We start from the raw sequence: 14,391 nt of genomic DNA on the forward strand, positions 1-14,391 counted from the left end.
CTCACAATCCAGTCCAGGTCCCACTTTGAAGGAGTCTTCTCCCTGTTTGGTGACAGACATTGCAGATCCACGCAATCGTCAGCTATCCCTAACCACATACAGGAATGAGAAAATAAGAATGACTTGAAGACTTCCCTTTCGCTCCAATCATTTTCAAAGGGTTGAAAAATCTTTTTTTTTTTTTTTTTTTTTTTTTTTTTTTTTTTTTAGGGTTGAAAAATCTTAACCGTGCCTAGAAAACTATTAGAACTCAAGAATGTCCTGGAGGCTACAAGGGACTCTTCTCACACAGATAAAATCATTTCACCAACACAGTGGAAGATTTTCCAGAAGCTGGTGCTTTCTTATGTTTTATTCTCTGGAGTAGGAGCTTTACAGGTAGAGAGGTTAGATTGTGAGGAGGAAGGGGTGCAGGAGAGGGGCAAGGAGACAAGGGATGTTGTTAGCAGAGTGGGTTGGAAGTCCTGACTTGTGTGTTTGGCTCAGGAGGGCCCTCTGGCCAGCTCCACAGACAGGCCTGGTTTTAAAAAGTGCCAGGGAGCCATGGATTTGCATGTTATTTGCGTTCCAGGCTTCAATTCCAGGTATGTGGAATGAAATGAATGAATGAACAGTATTCAGACTCTTGGTTAAGGGGTGGACTCAGGAATCCAGACCACACTGAGGATCCAATCACTGGTCCCATTTGGATCAGGAGACACAGACACAGAGACAGAATAAACAGTCAAAGAGACAGAGAGACAGTCTTAGAGAGACAAACACCACCAGGTCCCTTTTTACCAGGGAGTTTCCAGTCAGCGCAAAAAAGCAAAATCCACAGAATTTATTTTAAATAAATCAACTTTTAAGAATTAGGGAGAGTCACGCACAGGTGGATAAATGCAGTATCATCCCTGACTTAGCTCCACCTCTGTCCCTCCATCATCCACATCCAGCTTCCGACTGGACCAGGTGCCTAGGAGTTGGCCTTCTGGATAAGGTCCGTTGCTTGGTGTCTGCATCACCTCCAAATTAGTTAGACTCTAAGGTCCTTGAGGACAAGTGACTTTTATTTCCTTGGTCAAACCATCTTTTCACTCTACCCTCCAGGGCCCTCAAATCCAGGGCTTAAACACATGCTTATTAGACACCCATTGTAAAGGGTTCGTTCCCCAGAGTATCTGAGGAGGCAAATGACCTCCAGGAACTTAGCTCTGGCTAATAAACAAGACACAGGCAGCACATAAAGTGGTCCCATTTAAAGCACAAGGCAGAAAGGGACTCACAGTCTCAATCTACAAGGGATGTACAACAACACTGGAAATAAAAAAGATGGAGAAGACTAGAAAGATGTGTGGTTAGAAAAAAAATACTATGATTAGGTCCTTGGGACGGAGACCAAGATCCCGGGAAGGCATGCTAAACTGCCAAGGAAAAGGTGTAAGGGCAGGCTGAGGCATTAGGTTTGGGGCCACAAACCAGGTGCAGTGGCTCACTGCAGGCTGCCATAAGCAGTCCTCCTTCCCCAACCTTCAAAATGCGGTCTTTCTCAATCAATGTTTAATGCAGTCACCCTACTCCTCCCTGGTTGGCCTGAGAAGCAGTTTGAACTCCTGGCTTGAAGAAAAAGCGCCAAATCACTAACCTGCCTTCTGGCAACAGCCCTCAGTCCATTCCTGATGTGAAAGACAGATTACAAATAGTATGATGTGGAGTTATAACATTTTCTGATTCTAAGGGCTACAGCTGTCCAAATAAGAGATTTTAAGATAATATGATCAGGGAAGGCTTCAGGGAGATGGGATTTGGGTGTGTGTGCTCTGTAGGTACTTGTGAAAGGGACACAGGAGTAAACTGAATGAGGAGTGCTCAGCAGACTGAAGACTCGGGGCTCCTTTACATCACTTTCCCACACTTTTTCTTCAGGACACTGATGTTCTGTGGAATAGAAGGATAATTTCCAGGAGTAAGCAGTTGATAGCTACCTGTCAGCTGAAAATGGAGAAGTCAACAGCTATGATCTGTCTCATTAGAGTAAGACTCTGACTGGGCTTTAATTGTAAGACCAAGCCATATTAACACTGGCCTTAAACTTGAACTTTGAATCCCTACCTTGACTGAATTCTATTCCATGCAGAACTATAGCCCTCAACATTTCAGAATCTTGGGCTCTGACAAGACCCTAGATCTGGTCCAACCACTCAGAATTATCCCTGCCCTATCCCTGACAGCCCAGAGAGGCAGCCTGCACTAATATTATCTCAAGGTTTACCCTCTGGCTCTGTCTCCTAGTTTCTCTTTTCTATCTCACAAGGGATTCATGTGTAAGGTCTCCCTTACCTTTATGATAGGTAAGTGACCCCACATACCCTTATTGTCCCTCCTCACCTCCAAAGCCAGGAGTGATAGTCATGGACTCTTACAAGAGGTCAGGATTCAGCACAGGTGATGTAAGGCTCTGGGATCTAAGGAGAGATGCTGGGCTGAGCCCTACATTTTAGAAAAAATTTGAAGCAATGGGTAGGTCCCCCTGGGCAGGGAAATATGGTAACTTTCCCAGGAGTTCAGCTTGTAGCCTGTCTGAGTCATCGACAGGGCCTGAGCATCCATATTCCACCTCACCCTGGCCCATCCAGGTGGAGCAAGGTAGAAGACAAAGTCCAAGGGTCAATCGTCTGTCTCTCTTACTCTGGCAAGATCTATCTGAGAGCTGGAGGGATGGCACAGGACCAGAGGCTGAAACATTAAAAAAACGGGGGCTCTCAAGTGAATCCTCTCCCTCTTCTTAAGCCTTTTATAAGCCATGTAAAACCAGGTGGTGATAGACAGACTATGGGATGGGGTTGCTGGCAGTGCTTTTTCAGAACACCTGTTTCTGCTACAGGACACTAAAACTTGGGGCTAACATTGCAGTGGGTAGAAAATGCTGGCACAATTATAAGAGCTAAAGAAGAGCTGAAACCACAGGAAGTATGAAGCACCTCATATATAGAGAGAGGAGTCACTTCACACAATGCCTCCATGAGGGAGAGAGGGAGGTGAAAGTACTCTTACATCCAACCCCAAACACCCAGGAGCAACAGTCGGTGCCCAGCAACAAATGGGACAGAACTAACCTCCATGCCTTGAACCATGTATTTTCAAATGTTCTGATTTTCTCTACAGGGTCCAGGAGTGATTGGTGGGGCTGTGGTTCCTGTTGAAGGCTCTGTATCTAGATAGAGTTAATTATCCCTCAAGTGTTCCTTTTTAAAGGGAGGTAGGTGATTATGAGCACTGAACACAGGGAAGGAGGAAAGACAGGAGAAAAGGAAAGCAATAGGCTTTAGTTTAAAGCAGTTAAACTAAAATATTCATAGCATGCCCTTGGCACTGGAATGCAGGAACCTCCTTATCCCCTCCCCAGTCATCAAAGCCCACCCTTAAATGAAGGAGAAACTAAGTTTCCAGATGCTAGTCCTGATTTTGTTGGCTAGTCCTCTGGAAAAATGGCCCACTAGAGAAGTCTATATTTGGTTCCCACTGAGCCACCCTGGGCCACAACCTTTGTCTCAGCTTGGTCCACCCATGTAGAGTGGTCTCAGGATCCTAACTTCACCTTGTACAAAAATGCATTGGTCAGAAAGGGGGTCCACGTTCAGACAGGCTCAACAATTCCTTATATATTTTTCAAAGTGCTTTTGTTGCATGTTTCATTTTCTGTTATACATGGCAATAAATATTTGTTGCTTTGGTCTATACAAAAAGTCTGTGAGGAAGGTAAGACAGATGTTGTTATCTAAATGGACAAACAATAAATACAGACAACTATCTTGTTCTGAGTCCCCCAGACAATAGCAAGAGCATCTGAAAAACTCAGGTCTTTTGATTCCTAGTCCAAATCTATGCCATACTGCCACCTTTCAAATTGTCACTGAAATACATTAAGTACCAAGAATCTGTGTGCAGGAGTTCTACAATGAGCCTGCACACTGTAGTTTTCTAAAAGAGAATGTGAAAAGGTCTCAGCAACTCATAAATAGAAAGCTATTTATTTCCTATAGAAAAACACAAGAAAGGAAGGGAGGAGGGGAGGAAGGAAGGGGGGGAAGGGAGGAACGGAGGAAGGAAGGAAGGAAGGAAGGAAGGAAGGAAGGAAGGAAGGAAGGAAGGAAGGAAGGAAGGAAGGAAGGAAGGAAATGAACAAACGAATGAAAGAAAGGTGGTCTTCCCCAAAAAAGGCAGGCAGTTATGAAAAAGGTAGGACATCTGGTTGCTGGAGTGGAAACAGTAACATTCAGTTAACAATGGAATATTTAAAAAAAATAGTTTTCTTTTCAAATTGTAACCTGTGGTAAAACATAGAAAAATGTACTAAACAAGCTTGGTATAAAACAGAGTAAAATTTTCAAATAAGCCCAGAGAGAAAGCACAATGTTGGAAAGGATGGGGTACAAGGGAAGAAGAGAAAATATTTCATACAAAACTACCTATTACAATACAGAAAAAAGTATAAAACGTTCCTATTTTGGAACTTAAGTACAAAATGACACTGGCATTGGATCGTTTCACTATCTAGCCTGAGGAGCGCTCAGAGGGTGGGGGAGATGCTAGAAAGAACAAAAGGAATAGCAGTTTTTTAGTCTCAAGTTGATCAGTCCAAATTCCACCCGTTTTCCAGTTGAAAATCTTGCCTCCCTCTGTAACCTCTACCCCTAAGCCAAAGTTCATCCAGGCCTCAAAATATTGTTAGGAAGTCCACAAACACCCTACACATAGGGGCTGGGATCTGTGCGTGCTAGAGCTAAATTTGGAAAATGGATATAAATCTAAGGCTAAAGTGGTAAACACATTCAGCCTTTTAAAAAAACACATATCCCTGTGATTGAGATATATATATATATATACACACACACATATACATATGTGTGTGTGTGTGTGTGTGTATATATACATATATAAAATTCTCTGTGGTTAGAAACATATTTAAACTAGCCACAGACCAAACTAGACCTGCATTCATCCAATGCTGGAATTTTATGCTAAAGACTGAGGTCCTTCTTCTTGGTCAGAAGTAGGCGGCAGTAAAAGTGGTGCCTTTGTTGCTCCACTAAACCGCTCCCTGGGTGGTTCTTCTCCATATCATGTGTTGTGAGCACATGCAAACCCCTGCTTTAAGGAAAGGACTGCCTGGGACTTTGGGGTCCACCTAGGGCGCATGTGTTGTGCCTCAGGATAGGAGGAAGCTACAGATGATAAAACAGCCTTGTACAGAAGCAGATGGATTTCACAAAGAGGCATATAAATAGGGAAGTCCTAGAGGGACTTATGCATGTGGCCCAAAGTCCAAGTTTACAGTCACTTTCCTGACAACACATCTTGAAAATCCTCCGTGTATGTATGTGTGCGTGTATATGCTGGTGGTTTTCATCCCTACTTTTTTGCCCATGCCCTTTCCTACCTCTTAGTAAGGCCTAACAACAAGAGTTTATATGAAACCAGGAATCTGTCCAAGCTTCTCTCGGCCCCCAAATTAGGGACTGAGCGAGGCTGGAGCCCTTTGAAAACAAGATGGCAGAACTGAAGAAGTGAAAAGCAGTCTTTCTCTTCAGCTTAGGGATGTCCCTCACCCCTTTCACAGCACCAAAGTTTCTTTGCAAAAATAGTATCTGAGATACAAAAGGAAAGGCAGATGTGCTTGTGAATGCATCTCGCCAGGGCCTGGTCCAGGATCAAGGGCTTTACAAGAACAGAGGGGTGGGAGCAGCTGTTTCCAAGGTCTCTGGCTGTAGACAACAAAGAGCTGGTCCCCCACAAGGTCAATGTTGGGTAACTGAGACATCTTCACAAAAGCTTTCGGTGGAGAATCTCCCAGACCATCCGCTTCCGGAAGTATGGCATGTGTTGCTGTAGGGACACAGAGATACCCTTAATTGTTTCATTGCTTTCATCTAGACCCAAAACTCCTTTCCTTTTCAAGGTTTTCAATTAAAATAGCTTCAGTTGCATTTCTGGTCTTTCAAATTGCTCAATTCTTGATTACATGTAATTTTTTTCTATCGCTATCTATCTCTACTATAGTCTTACAAATTTTACTGGACACCACCAGGAGTCCCCAGGCTATACCCAAATGTCTCCAAGAATTTTGAGAATGGTATCTATCAAGTCCTCTAATGTTGAACTTTTAAGCTACGAGATCTAAGGCCTGAAAATCAAAAGCTTACATTTTAGGGGAAGAGTTATAGGAACTGCAAGAGTTAGCTCCACCCTAGGGCTATGGTGGAAAAGTTTGGTAAAACTATTAATTTAAAGTGAAGGATATAAGCCATAATCTCTAGTCTCAATCCACTTTGGTCTCTGAAGTACCACATGGACAGAAATAAACAATCACAAACTAAGAGAAGATTGATCAGCTGCATCAAGCGAGGGGCAGGGGAGGAGGGCAGCATGACCAATTACACTAGGAATTCAAGTGGTGGCCTGTTCCAAAACCTAACATGCTAACCAAATGAAGAGAAAATGAAGAAAACTTGCTCTAGTCCCAGTTCAGTTTCTTACAGGATCTGAGGTAGGTGGGGGAGAAAGAGGCAGTTAAAGAAGGCTCTGCTAATGACCAGGATTCCTTGACTACAGCAAGTGATGTAAGGGAACCCAGCATGTGGCCTATCACTACCCGTCTTTTTCTTATGATGTGGTCTGCACAGTAACCGTCAAGTTATGAGCCATAGGCAGAGTTCCCTAGGCAGAGCAGTTGCAGGAAAAAATATCTACCAGGCAGCCTGGAGGCAGGGTGGTCACAGGGCTCCATCCTGAAGGCTCGGCTCACCTGTGTGAAGTTGATCGGTCTGTCTTTGGTAATGCAGTCAGCATATTTGCAAGCAAACATGCCACAGTCACTTCCATTCATCTGCTGTGGAATTTCCTGAAAGATTGAAAACAACAAAAAGGTGACATCTTTCCAAGCTTCTTTCCTTATTAGGTTATAAATAAGAACCAAAGGATATAAATATTACAGGTTTCCCTGAATTTTGAAGAGGTGACTCTAAGTCCTTCACCCAGAACAATGGAGGCTCAGAGAAAAAAAATGAGCATCTCAGTCAGGTCTTCCTATTAATATTAATCTTCACATCAGGCACACGGGAGACTATCTTAGACTTCCATGACACCTACAGATGTAAAGACAAGCCCCTGCCACAAGGGCCAATCAGCAAACATTTTCCACAAAGAGCTTACTCTATCTTCCCCAAGGAACCAAACAACCAAGCCAAAGTCAGGCTAGACACTAAGATAGAAGGTCTCTGGGAATTCAGCAATAAAACCCTTTCCTTTTCAAATACCCTAATATCAAGATTTCTACCTGATGAGAGGAGATGTACCTGGCTTTTCTTGCTGAAGAGCTGCCAGCCATTGGTGTCAAACTCTTTCCTTTTCTTGTCAATGCTTTCTTGCTTCAGGTATTGCCTAAAGGTATTGGGAGAGTAGGAGATGAGCTATGGAAACACTGATGACAGTTGCCACTCTAAGAATGGGGTTAACAATCTCTTAGGAAGGGTTTTTGTCTATACTTCTGAGGAAAACAGTACCTAATGTTGGACAGAGAGTCTCTGGACTGCTAAGCCACCCCTGAAGCTCCCATAATTCATGCCCACCCTGTCAACCCAAGAGAAACAGGACCTCTGCCTCTGACACCCAGATTCCTTCTACATATTGTTCCTCCTAAGGAATGAGTTTTGATTCTTTTCCTTGGTTTATATGGTCCTTTAGAACTCAGTCTCATGGAAGAAGGTTTCCCTACCAATATCAAGGCAGTTATTCACTATTTATAGTCTTGACTCTCCTGTGTGAAAATTCAATCCAAATTACAATTTGATGAGTGCATACCTCATACAGAGCACTCTTCTTAAGTGCAAACTGTTCACCATTCTGGAACCTACCTCCTCCTGGCCACCAGAGTGGTACAGTGGTACAGTGAGGAATAGGCATTTTGGAAAGAGAAACAGATGGGGTATAAAGAGATTTGCATTCTGGTTCCCAGTTGAGCCACTAACTAGTAGGACCTGAGCATATCAAAGTCACCTCTGTGGGTCTTGGTTTCTTCATCTGAAAAATTAGGAGGTTGGATTAGATAATTTCTAATTAGTTACTATATCTATAGGTATATACTGACTCATTCATTATTTTTAGTGCCCTGGGACAATAGTTGTGCCCATGAGGGTATTTTTTTTTTGGTATTATTATATTATTATTAAATTTTACTTACTTACACATAATATATCCATTCTTACTCAATATGAAGATTTCCTTTATTAATCTTAATTATTCCACGAAAGGCGTCAAAGAAATGACTTCAACAGCTGGAAAAATACAACATACACCCAACACCAAACTCTTTTGTTCTCAACTCCCTACTTACAGGAGGATCCTGCAAGCTTCATTGTTTATCCCACCCATAGAGTCATAATAGGTAATATTCTTCTTTCGGAAGTCCACAACCTGGGAATAAAAATATTTGTGTATTCATAAAATAAGAAAAATAGTTTCTCAGCTTATGCTTCCCTGGAATTTGAAACTTTCTGCCAGATTTCCTACAGCACCATGACAAGTTTGATTGATACTTTGCACTATACCATGCTTAAACTGCAGAGGAAAGAACAAGGGGACTATTTACATAGCACTATGTAAATAGTAATGAGTGGCCTCATTAACGGCCCTGAAATCTTTTTTTCTAGTATTTAGGTTCTCCATCTGCCATGTGGACAACAGTGAAGACACACACGCTCTTTAGAGACTATAAGATGAATGAGATCATTGCCACAGGGTTTCAGAAAGATGATAAAATATTCAGGGTTTTGTTTCTTTCTGTGGAAGTTTTCTCTTTGGCTTTATGCTTTTCTTTTTTAGGTTTTATTTATTTATTTGAGATAGAGAGGGAGGGAGAGAGGAAGGGAGCTGGGAGCATGAGCAGGGGGAGGGGCAAAGGGAACAGCAGACTCCCTGCTCAGCAGGGAGTCGATCAAGGCTTGATCCCAGGACCCTGAGATCATGACCTGAGCCAAAGGCACATGTTTAACTGACAAGCCACCCAGGCACTCTGGCTTTATGCTTTTCAAATATAATTCAAAATAGACTGTGAGATAACTTTTATATTTTTATTAACATATTAAATGAATGTATGTATGTTCTCAAAGAGTCATAAAAATATTAAATTACCAAATATGCAAGGCAAATCATAATTAGGCAGAAAATAAGTCACAGAATCTGAGTTGGCAGTATCACTAAGAAGTCACTTTTTCTCCCCATGCCTTTCCTTGAGACTGTTTAGACTTACAACTCCCTTTTAAATATTTCCAGAAAAGGAAATTCCACAACTTTCTTCAAAGTCTAAGTATCTCCCACTCTTGACAGGAAGTTCACTGATCTATCCAATTTTTAGCCAACGTTTTACTATTCTTTCTCACAATCACCCAGTGAAAATGTCAAATTACAAACTCACTCCTCTCTATATTCTATTAATTACGTAGATTTCTTTTAAATTTGATTGAAAGTAAGAGAGGTACTCACAGCAAGACACCAGTGCACTCCCAGGTGAATGGGCACCAAAAGAATGTCAACAGAAAATACATCCACTTTCTTTGTCCAACGTTTCACTGCCTGATAACCGGCCGTTTTTAACTTAGTGAAGAAAAAGGTATTAAATGCATGCACACTTGGCAATCCCTTCTCTTTACTTCGCTCCATCAACATATTCATGTAGAAATTGATGATCTGTGGGAAGAAATTAAATGTATTAAAATAGATACTCAGTCCCTAAAATAGTTGTGTTGTGTGAAGGAAAAGCAGTTGCTGTGTTGCAGAGCATATGTTATTGTTTCGTAATCAATTGAGACTTCAACACCCCAAAGCCTCATGTCCCTGCATCAAATTCTGGAAGGTTGAGGGGCTTATAAACAGTGAAAACAGAAAAACTGATATAGAGATGTAGATGTACAGATCTACAGATATCTTATGGGGTTGAGGATCCATATGGGGCATGCTGGTCAGATCTGTAGAAGACTGAGGATTAGATCCAAAAATGAGAAGGAGGAGGAAGGAATGCTAGAAGAAAACACTTAAGAGAAAAGGAAAGGAAGGAACCAAGCAGTTGATGAGACACATGAGAGGTACTTTAATCTACTGGGAATGGGTGAGCAACTTAAATAAATCCTGAGCTCAGTTTAGTGTAATACAGCAAAGACCAATAGTTCAATCCTTTGTGTGAGTCACCTGGTTTTGCACAGACAGAAAACTGTTCCATGACTAAAGACTGCCTTTTCAGCCTAATAAGTTGGCTTGTAGAGGCGAACGGCTCTGGTTTCAAGTAGAATTGAGTGACAGGATAAACCATCCACTATACTGAAAAAAACACCTCTCAACTGACAGTAGCTCAACATTGTCATCTTTACAGAGGCAGACATGGATGTTGTATAAAAACCTACATTACATGAGACATGAAAATCCAGTCACTAACATGAAGAGTCAAGTTTTCCTCCAGAATCTATATGGTTTGCTTCCTCATTTTTGTTGATTCCATATATGTCACCAATATCAAGTATGACTGTAAGAGATCTGAATGCTTGATATGGAAGATAAAAGATTCTTTCTATTAACAAAACAATTTATTCTCTAATAGTGACTATGTCGACTACAGCCCCTTTAGGTCCAGGACTCCCTGGTACTAAAGCCTGAAAGTTACTGTGCCGGAAGTTACTGCATACCTACTTTATGTGGCCAGCTGAGGCCAGGCCAGTGTCTGTCAACTGCAAGGAATGAATGGGCTAACTGATCCACAGCTTGGAAATATGACTAAGAAAACAGGCACATTTTTCAGAATGCTTTTTGGGGAATGGGAAAACGCCCCTGTCCTTTGACAAATATTTACACACTAGGATGCCAGAGCAGTGAGCTACTGCCCAACAGTAGGCAACTACATACTGGGTAGGCAGCAGGGAACACTGCCAGGAACACACCGAAACATGGTCTAGACTAGAGAAAGGGCCTATAGATGAAGATGCCGAGGCAGTCGCAGGGAAACCACACTGCCATGAAGCAGAGCTCTGAGGGTGGGGGGGGGGGGGGGGGGGAGGAGGGGAAGACTAGGACTGAAGAAAGACACTGTTCTGCCTTCATCTCTGAAGACTGAGCAACAGGCCCAACCCTCTGGACTTGGGTCATGGCTGATCCTCTGCCTAGTGTGATGCCCAACAGATACCTGGAGCTCAGTTATTTTAAATAATGATCATGAATCAAAACCTAATTAGGATCACAGATTTCTCAAACTGAGGTTTTCAATCTAATTCTGTCCCCAAGGACAATGGTGCCAAAAGACAATTCTAGGCTTGTGATAGGCAGCCAGGAATGTAGAAGACCTGCCCAACAAAGCAGAGATTTCTAGGCAATAAAACTACATTCTCTAGTGAGGGAAAACCAGCAAGAAGGAATTGATTCCTCTGGTATTCTACTCATCCCACAATATTAGTCATGTTATGAGGCTAAGCCCTTCAATCCAAGGGGCGAGGTGAAGAGGTAGATGACCCATCAGTCACTGTAAGCCAAACCTTCCATGGGGTAAACAAGTCATATACTGTAAAAAGCAATACGGACTCCAGCAGAATGTGCAAAGAATCAGGCAAAAAGATAAGGACAATCTAACACATGAAAGCCGTGGAAATGTATCTCCTTTAGGTGCCCATCAGAAGGGTATCACCTTTGGGATCATTAACCTGAAGTAAAAAAGAATGACATAAATGAGTATCATGCTATCCATAATTTTCCTTTTCTTTTTTTTTTTTTTTTTTTTTTAGGAGGAAAGAGTTCCAGAAGCCAATGAAGTTAAATTTACACAGCCAGGTTGTTTGGTTTCCTTTTTTTTTTTTTTTTTTTTTTTGTTGTTGTTGTTGTTTGGTTTCTTATTCTTACATTTTTATTTTGAGAGCATGGATTATAAAGCTAAAGACCAACCCAGCTTAAGTAGTAAGAGACCTAATGATTAGGATACACATTGTCTATTTTCTTTGAGAATCCCTCTTCCATGGCTTTAGTTCTACCTCCAACCAAGGTTTCTCCACTGCAAGGGAAATGGCCTCCTCCAAAGTCAGTTTGTTAGTCAGCTTTAAGGAGTGATCTGGGCTCTTTTTCATTTCCCTCGTATCCCAGTAGGAGAGAGCTTGGTGGCCTCAATGTTCTCCTCATCAGCTGATGTATAATCTGACATCTGAGGCAGAACTGAGATCCCAGTTTCCTCAGTTTTGCAGCTATTACTCTGTCCAAATGAGGAAAATTGCCATAGTTTGGCCAAGACACAGTTCTACCAAAAAAACAAGCTAGTAGTTAGAGAACAAAAAGAATCCTACATGTCAACTCACAGAGGAGGGCTGAAGATGAAGGAAAAAGAAATGAGAGAAGGGATCACAGTGCGTAAGATCAAAGAGAAGCAGTGATAGAGCATTTGCTTATATTTTGTGAAGACAAGGGTCCCTTTCCCCACCACAGGGAGAGCCTTTCTGCATGTAAGACTCTCTTAGTTCCCAAGAGATCTCAAATTCCCCTTCAAATAGGGGGCTAAGGGCAGCCCTGGTGGCTCAGCAGTTTGGTGCTGCCTTCGGCTCAGGGTGTGATCCTGGAGACCCGGGATCAAGTCCCACGTCAGGCTCCCTGCATGGAACCTGCTTCTCCCTCTGCCTGTGTCTCTGCCTCTCTTTCTCTCTGTGTGCCTCTCATGAATAAATAAAAAAATATTTAAAAAACAAACAAACAAACAAACAAAAACAAATAGGGGGCTAAAAGTGGTCAATCAGCCCTGTGCTACTGTTTGTCTTGCCAATATACCAGCATCTGGGGACAACTGCCAGTGTTGGTCTACCTGTCCCTCTTTTGGGGACCCACACTTGTCTGTTTGCTTGCTGTAGCTCCAGTGCCTCAGGATCTGCCCTTCCTGCTGCCTTCACAGCCTTGGCCATGAGCGCCTGCTTGTCTATGCAGTGCTTTTTGGGGGATAGGACTGTTGTTTATAGTGTCTTGTTCCTTTGTGATTTTATTTGAAGAGCTGCCAGGCTGAAGTTGGAAAAGCTTCTCTTTAAAAGAAAAGCCTACAATGTTTTTAAACTAAAGACTCAATCCTTTTCCTGTATGTTACCACAATGACATAAATGACCATTGCTATTTGTATCTTCCTTCTCACCCAGTAGACCTGCCAAACTATTGTTTTCTCACCCATTTAGAAGGAAAACATCTCACTAACAGTAAAATCTTAACTTTTAACCCTTTCCAACTTTACACTCTGAACCTTTTCTTTTTTTTTTTTAAGGTTTATTTTATATGAGAGAGAGTGTGCGCACAAGTCCCACTTGGGGGAAGCGCAGAGGGAAAGAATCTTCCACAGACTCCCTGCTGAGCATAGAACCTGACACCAATGGAACTCAGGACCCTGAGATCTGGACCTGAGCCGAAACCAAGAATCAGACACTTAACTGACTGAGCCACTCAGGTCCCACTGAACCTTTCTAATTGGCTCAGGAAAAATAAAAAATAAAAAACATTCTGAAAGTTTTGGGCGTTAACACTGGTCCTAAGTAGAAACTAAGACAAGTTTTAAGGCAAAAAAAGCTTTTTCCTGTTTTACTTCTCTACATTTTCACCTTGACCTCCCTGTTCGGTTGTTTAAATTAAATCTAGCCTTGTCGACCACAATGCCCAAAAGACCAGCCATGCAGTAACACTTAAATACTATGAGTCAGAAGATCATTCACTCCTAAGATCTAACCTAATTAATACACAAAGCAGACTTTAGGTAAGCTCTATGCATTGCATCCCTCACTGTGAACATATACCCAGGATTTTTCTCATATGCAATTCCAAGTAACAAATGATTAGAACCACTGCTAAAGTTTTAGACAAAGACAGGCAGGCAACACCTATTTTTATGGAGTTGTGACAACCGTAATGACTATTCTCCCTGTGACCCTGCATAAATCCCTGGTTTATCAAAAGGACTTGTTCTATTAAGAAACACTTTGACTATAATGATGTGGAATCTATCAATGAATCATGTTGAAACACTAAAATTTCCATTCTGATCATTTTATTCTACACGTTAAGAGTGCACTGCATATGGCAGACACATCATATTCACTTAAATAATTTATCTCATTTTCTCTAGTTTTTCCCCCCCTTCTTATGAAACGAGTTTTTATTTCCTAAGGAAAACCTATTCCTTGTGTTAGGCTTGTCTAGTTGGGCTTAATGTTCTACAAGCCATTTTCTCTCTTTATTGAGCATTACTTAAATTTAAATTAAATTTAACGGCTCCTTGGAAACAACCAGAAAGCTCTGATCACTACCAACTAATTCCCCATTTCCACTTTTGTTATGAAAGAATGTTAGACAAAGAGTTACATG

At 41.8% G+C, this 14,391-nt stretch overlaps 1 protein-coding gene across 4 annotated transcripts in view; it reads right to left on the minus strand.

The window, feature by feature from the left end:
• Positions 1-320: 320 nt before the first annotated feature.
• SENP1 (SUMO specific peptidase 1) overlaps positions 321-14,391 on the minus strand; it is a 54,967-nt gene continuing 40,896 nt past the window's right edge. For all 4 annotated transcript variants that reach the window (XM_038577476.1, XM_038577475.1, XM_038577474.1 and 1 more), the window contains 5 exons: positions 9,520-9,723; positions 8,372-8,451; positions 7,335-7,419; positions 6,785-6,880; positions 321-5,865 (listed from right to left, as the gene is read on the minus strand). In XM_038577476.1, coding sequence (XP_038433404.1) covers positions 5,803-5,865; positions 6,785-6,880; positions 7,335-7,419; positions 8,372-8,451; positions 9,520-9,723 — 528 coding nt within the window. In that variant the 3' untranslated portion in view covers positions 321-5,802. The remainder of the gene's footprint in view (positions 5,866-6,784; positions 6,881-7,334; positions 7,420-8,371; positions 8,452-9,519; positions 9,724-14,391) is intronic.

Source organism: Canis lupus, chromosome 27 (genome assembly GCF_011100685.1).
Source record: "Canis lupus familiaris isolate Mischka breed German Shepherd chromosome 27, alternate assembly UU_Cfam_GSD_1.0, whole genome shotgun sequence".
NCBI lineage: Eukaryota > Metazoa > Chordata > Mammalia > Carnivora > Canidae > Canis > Canis lupus.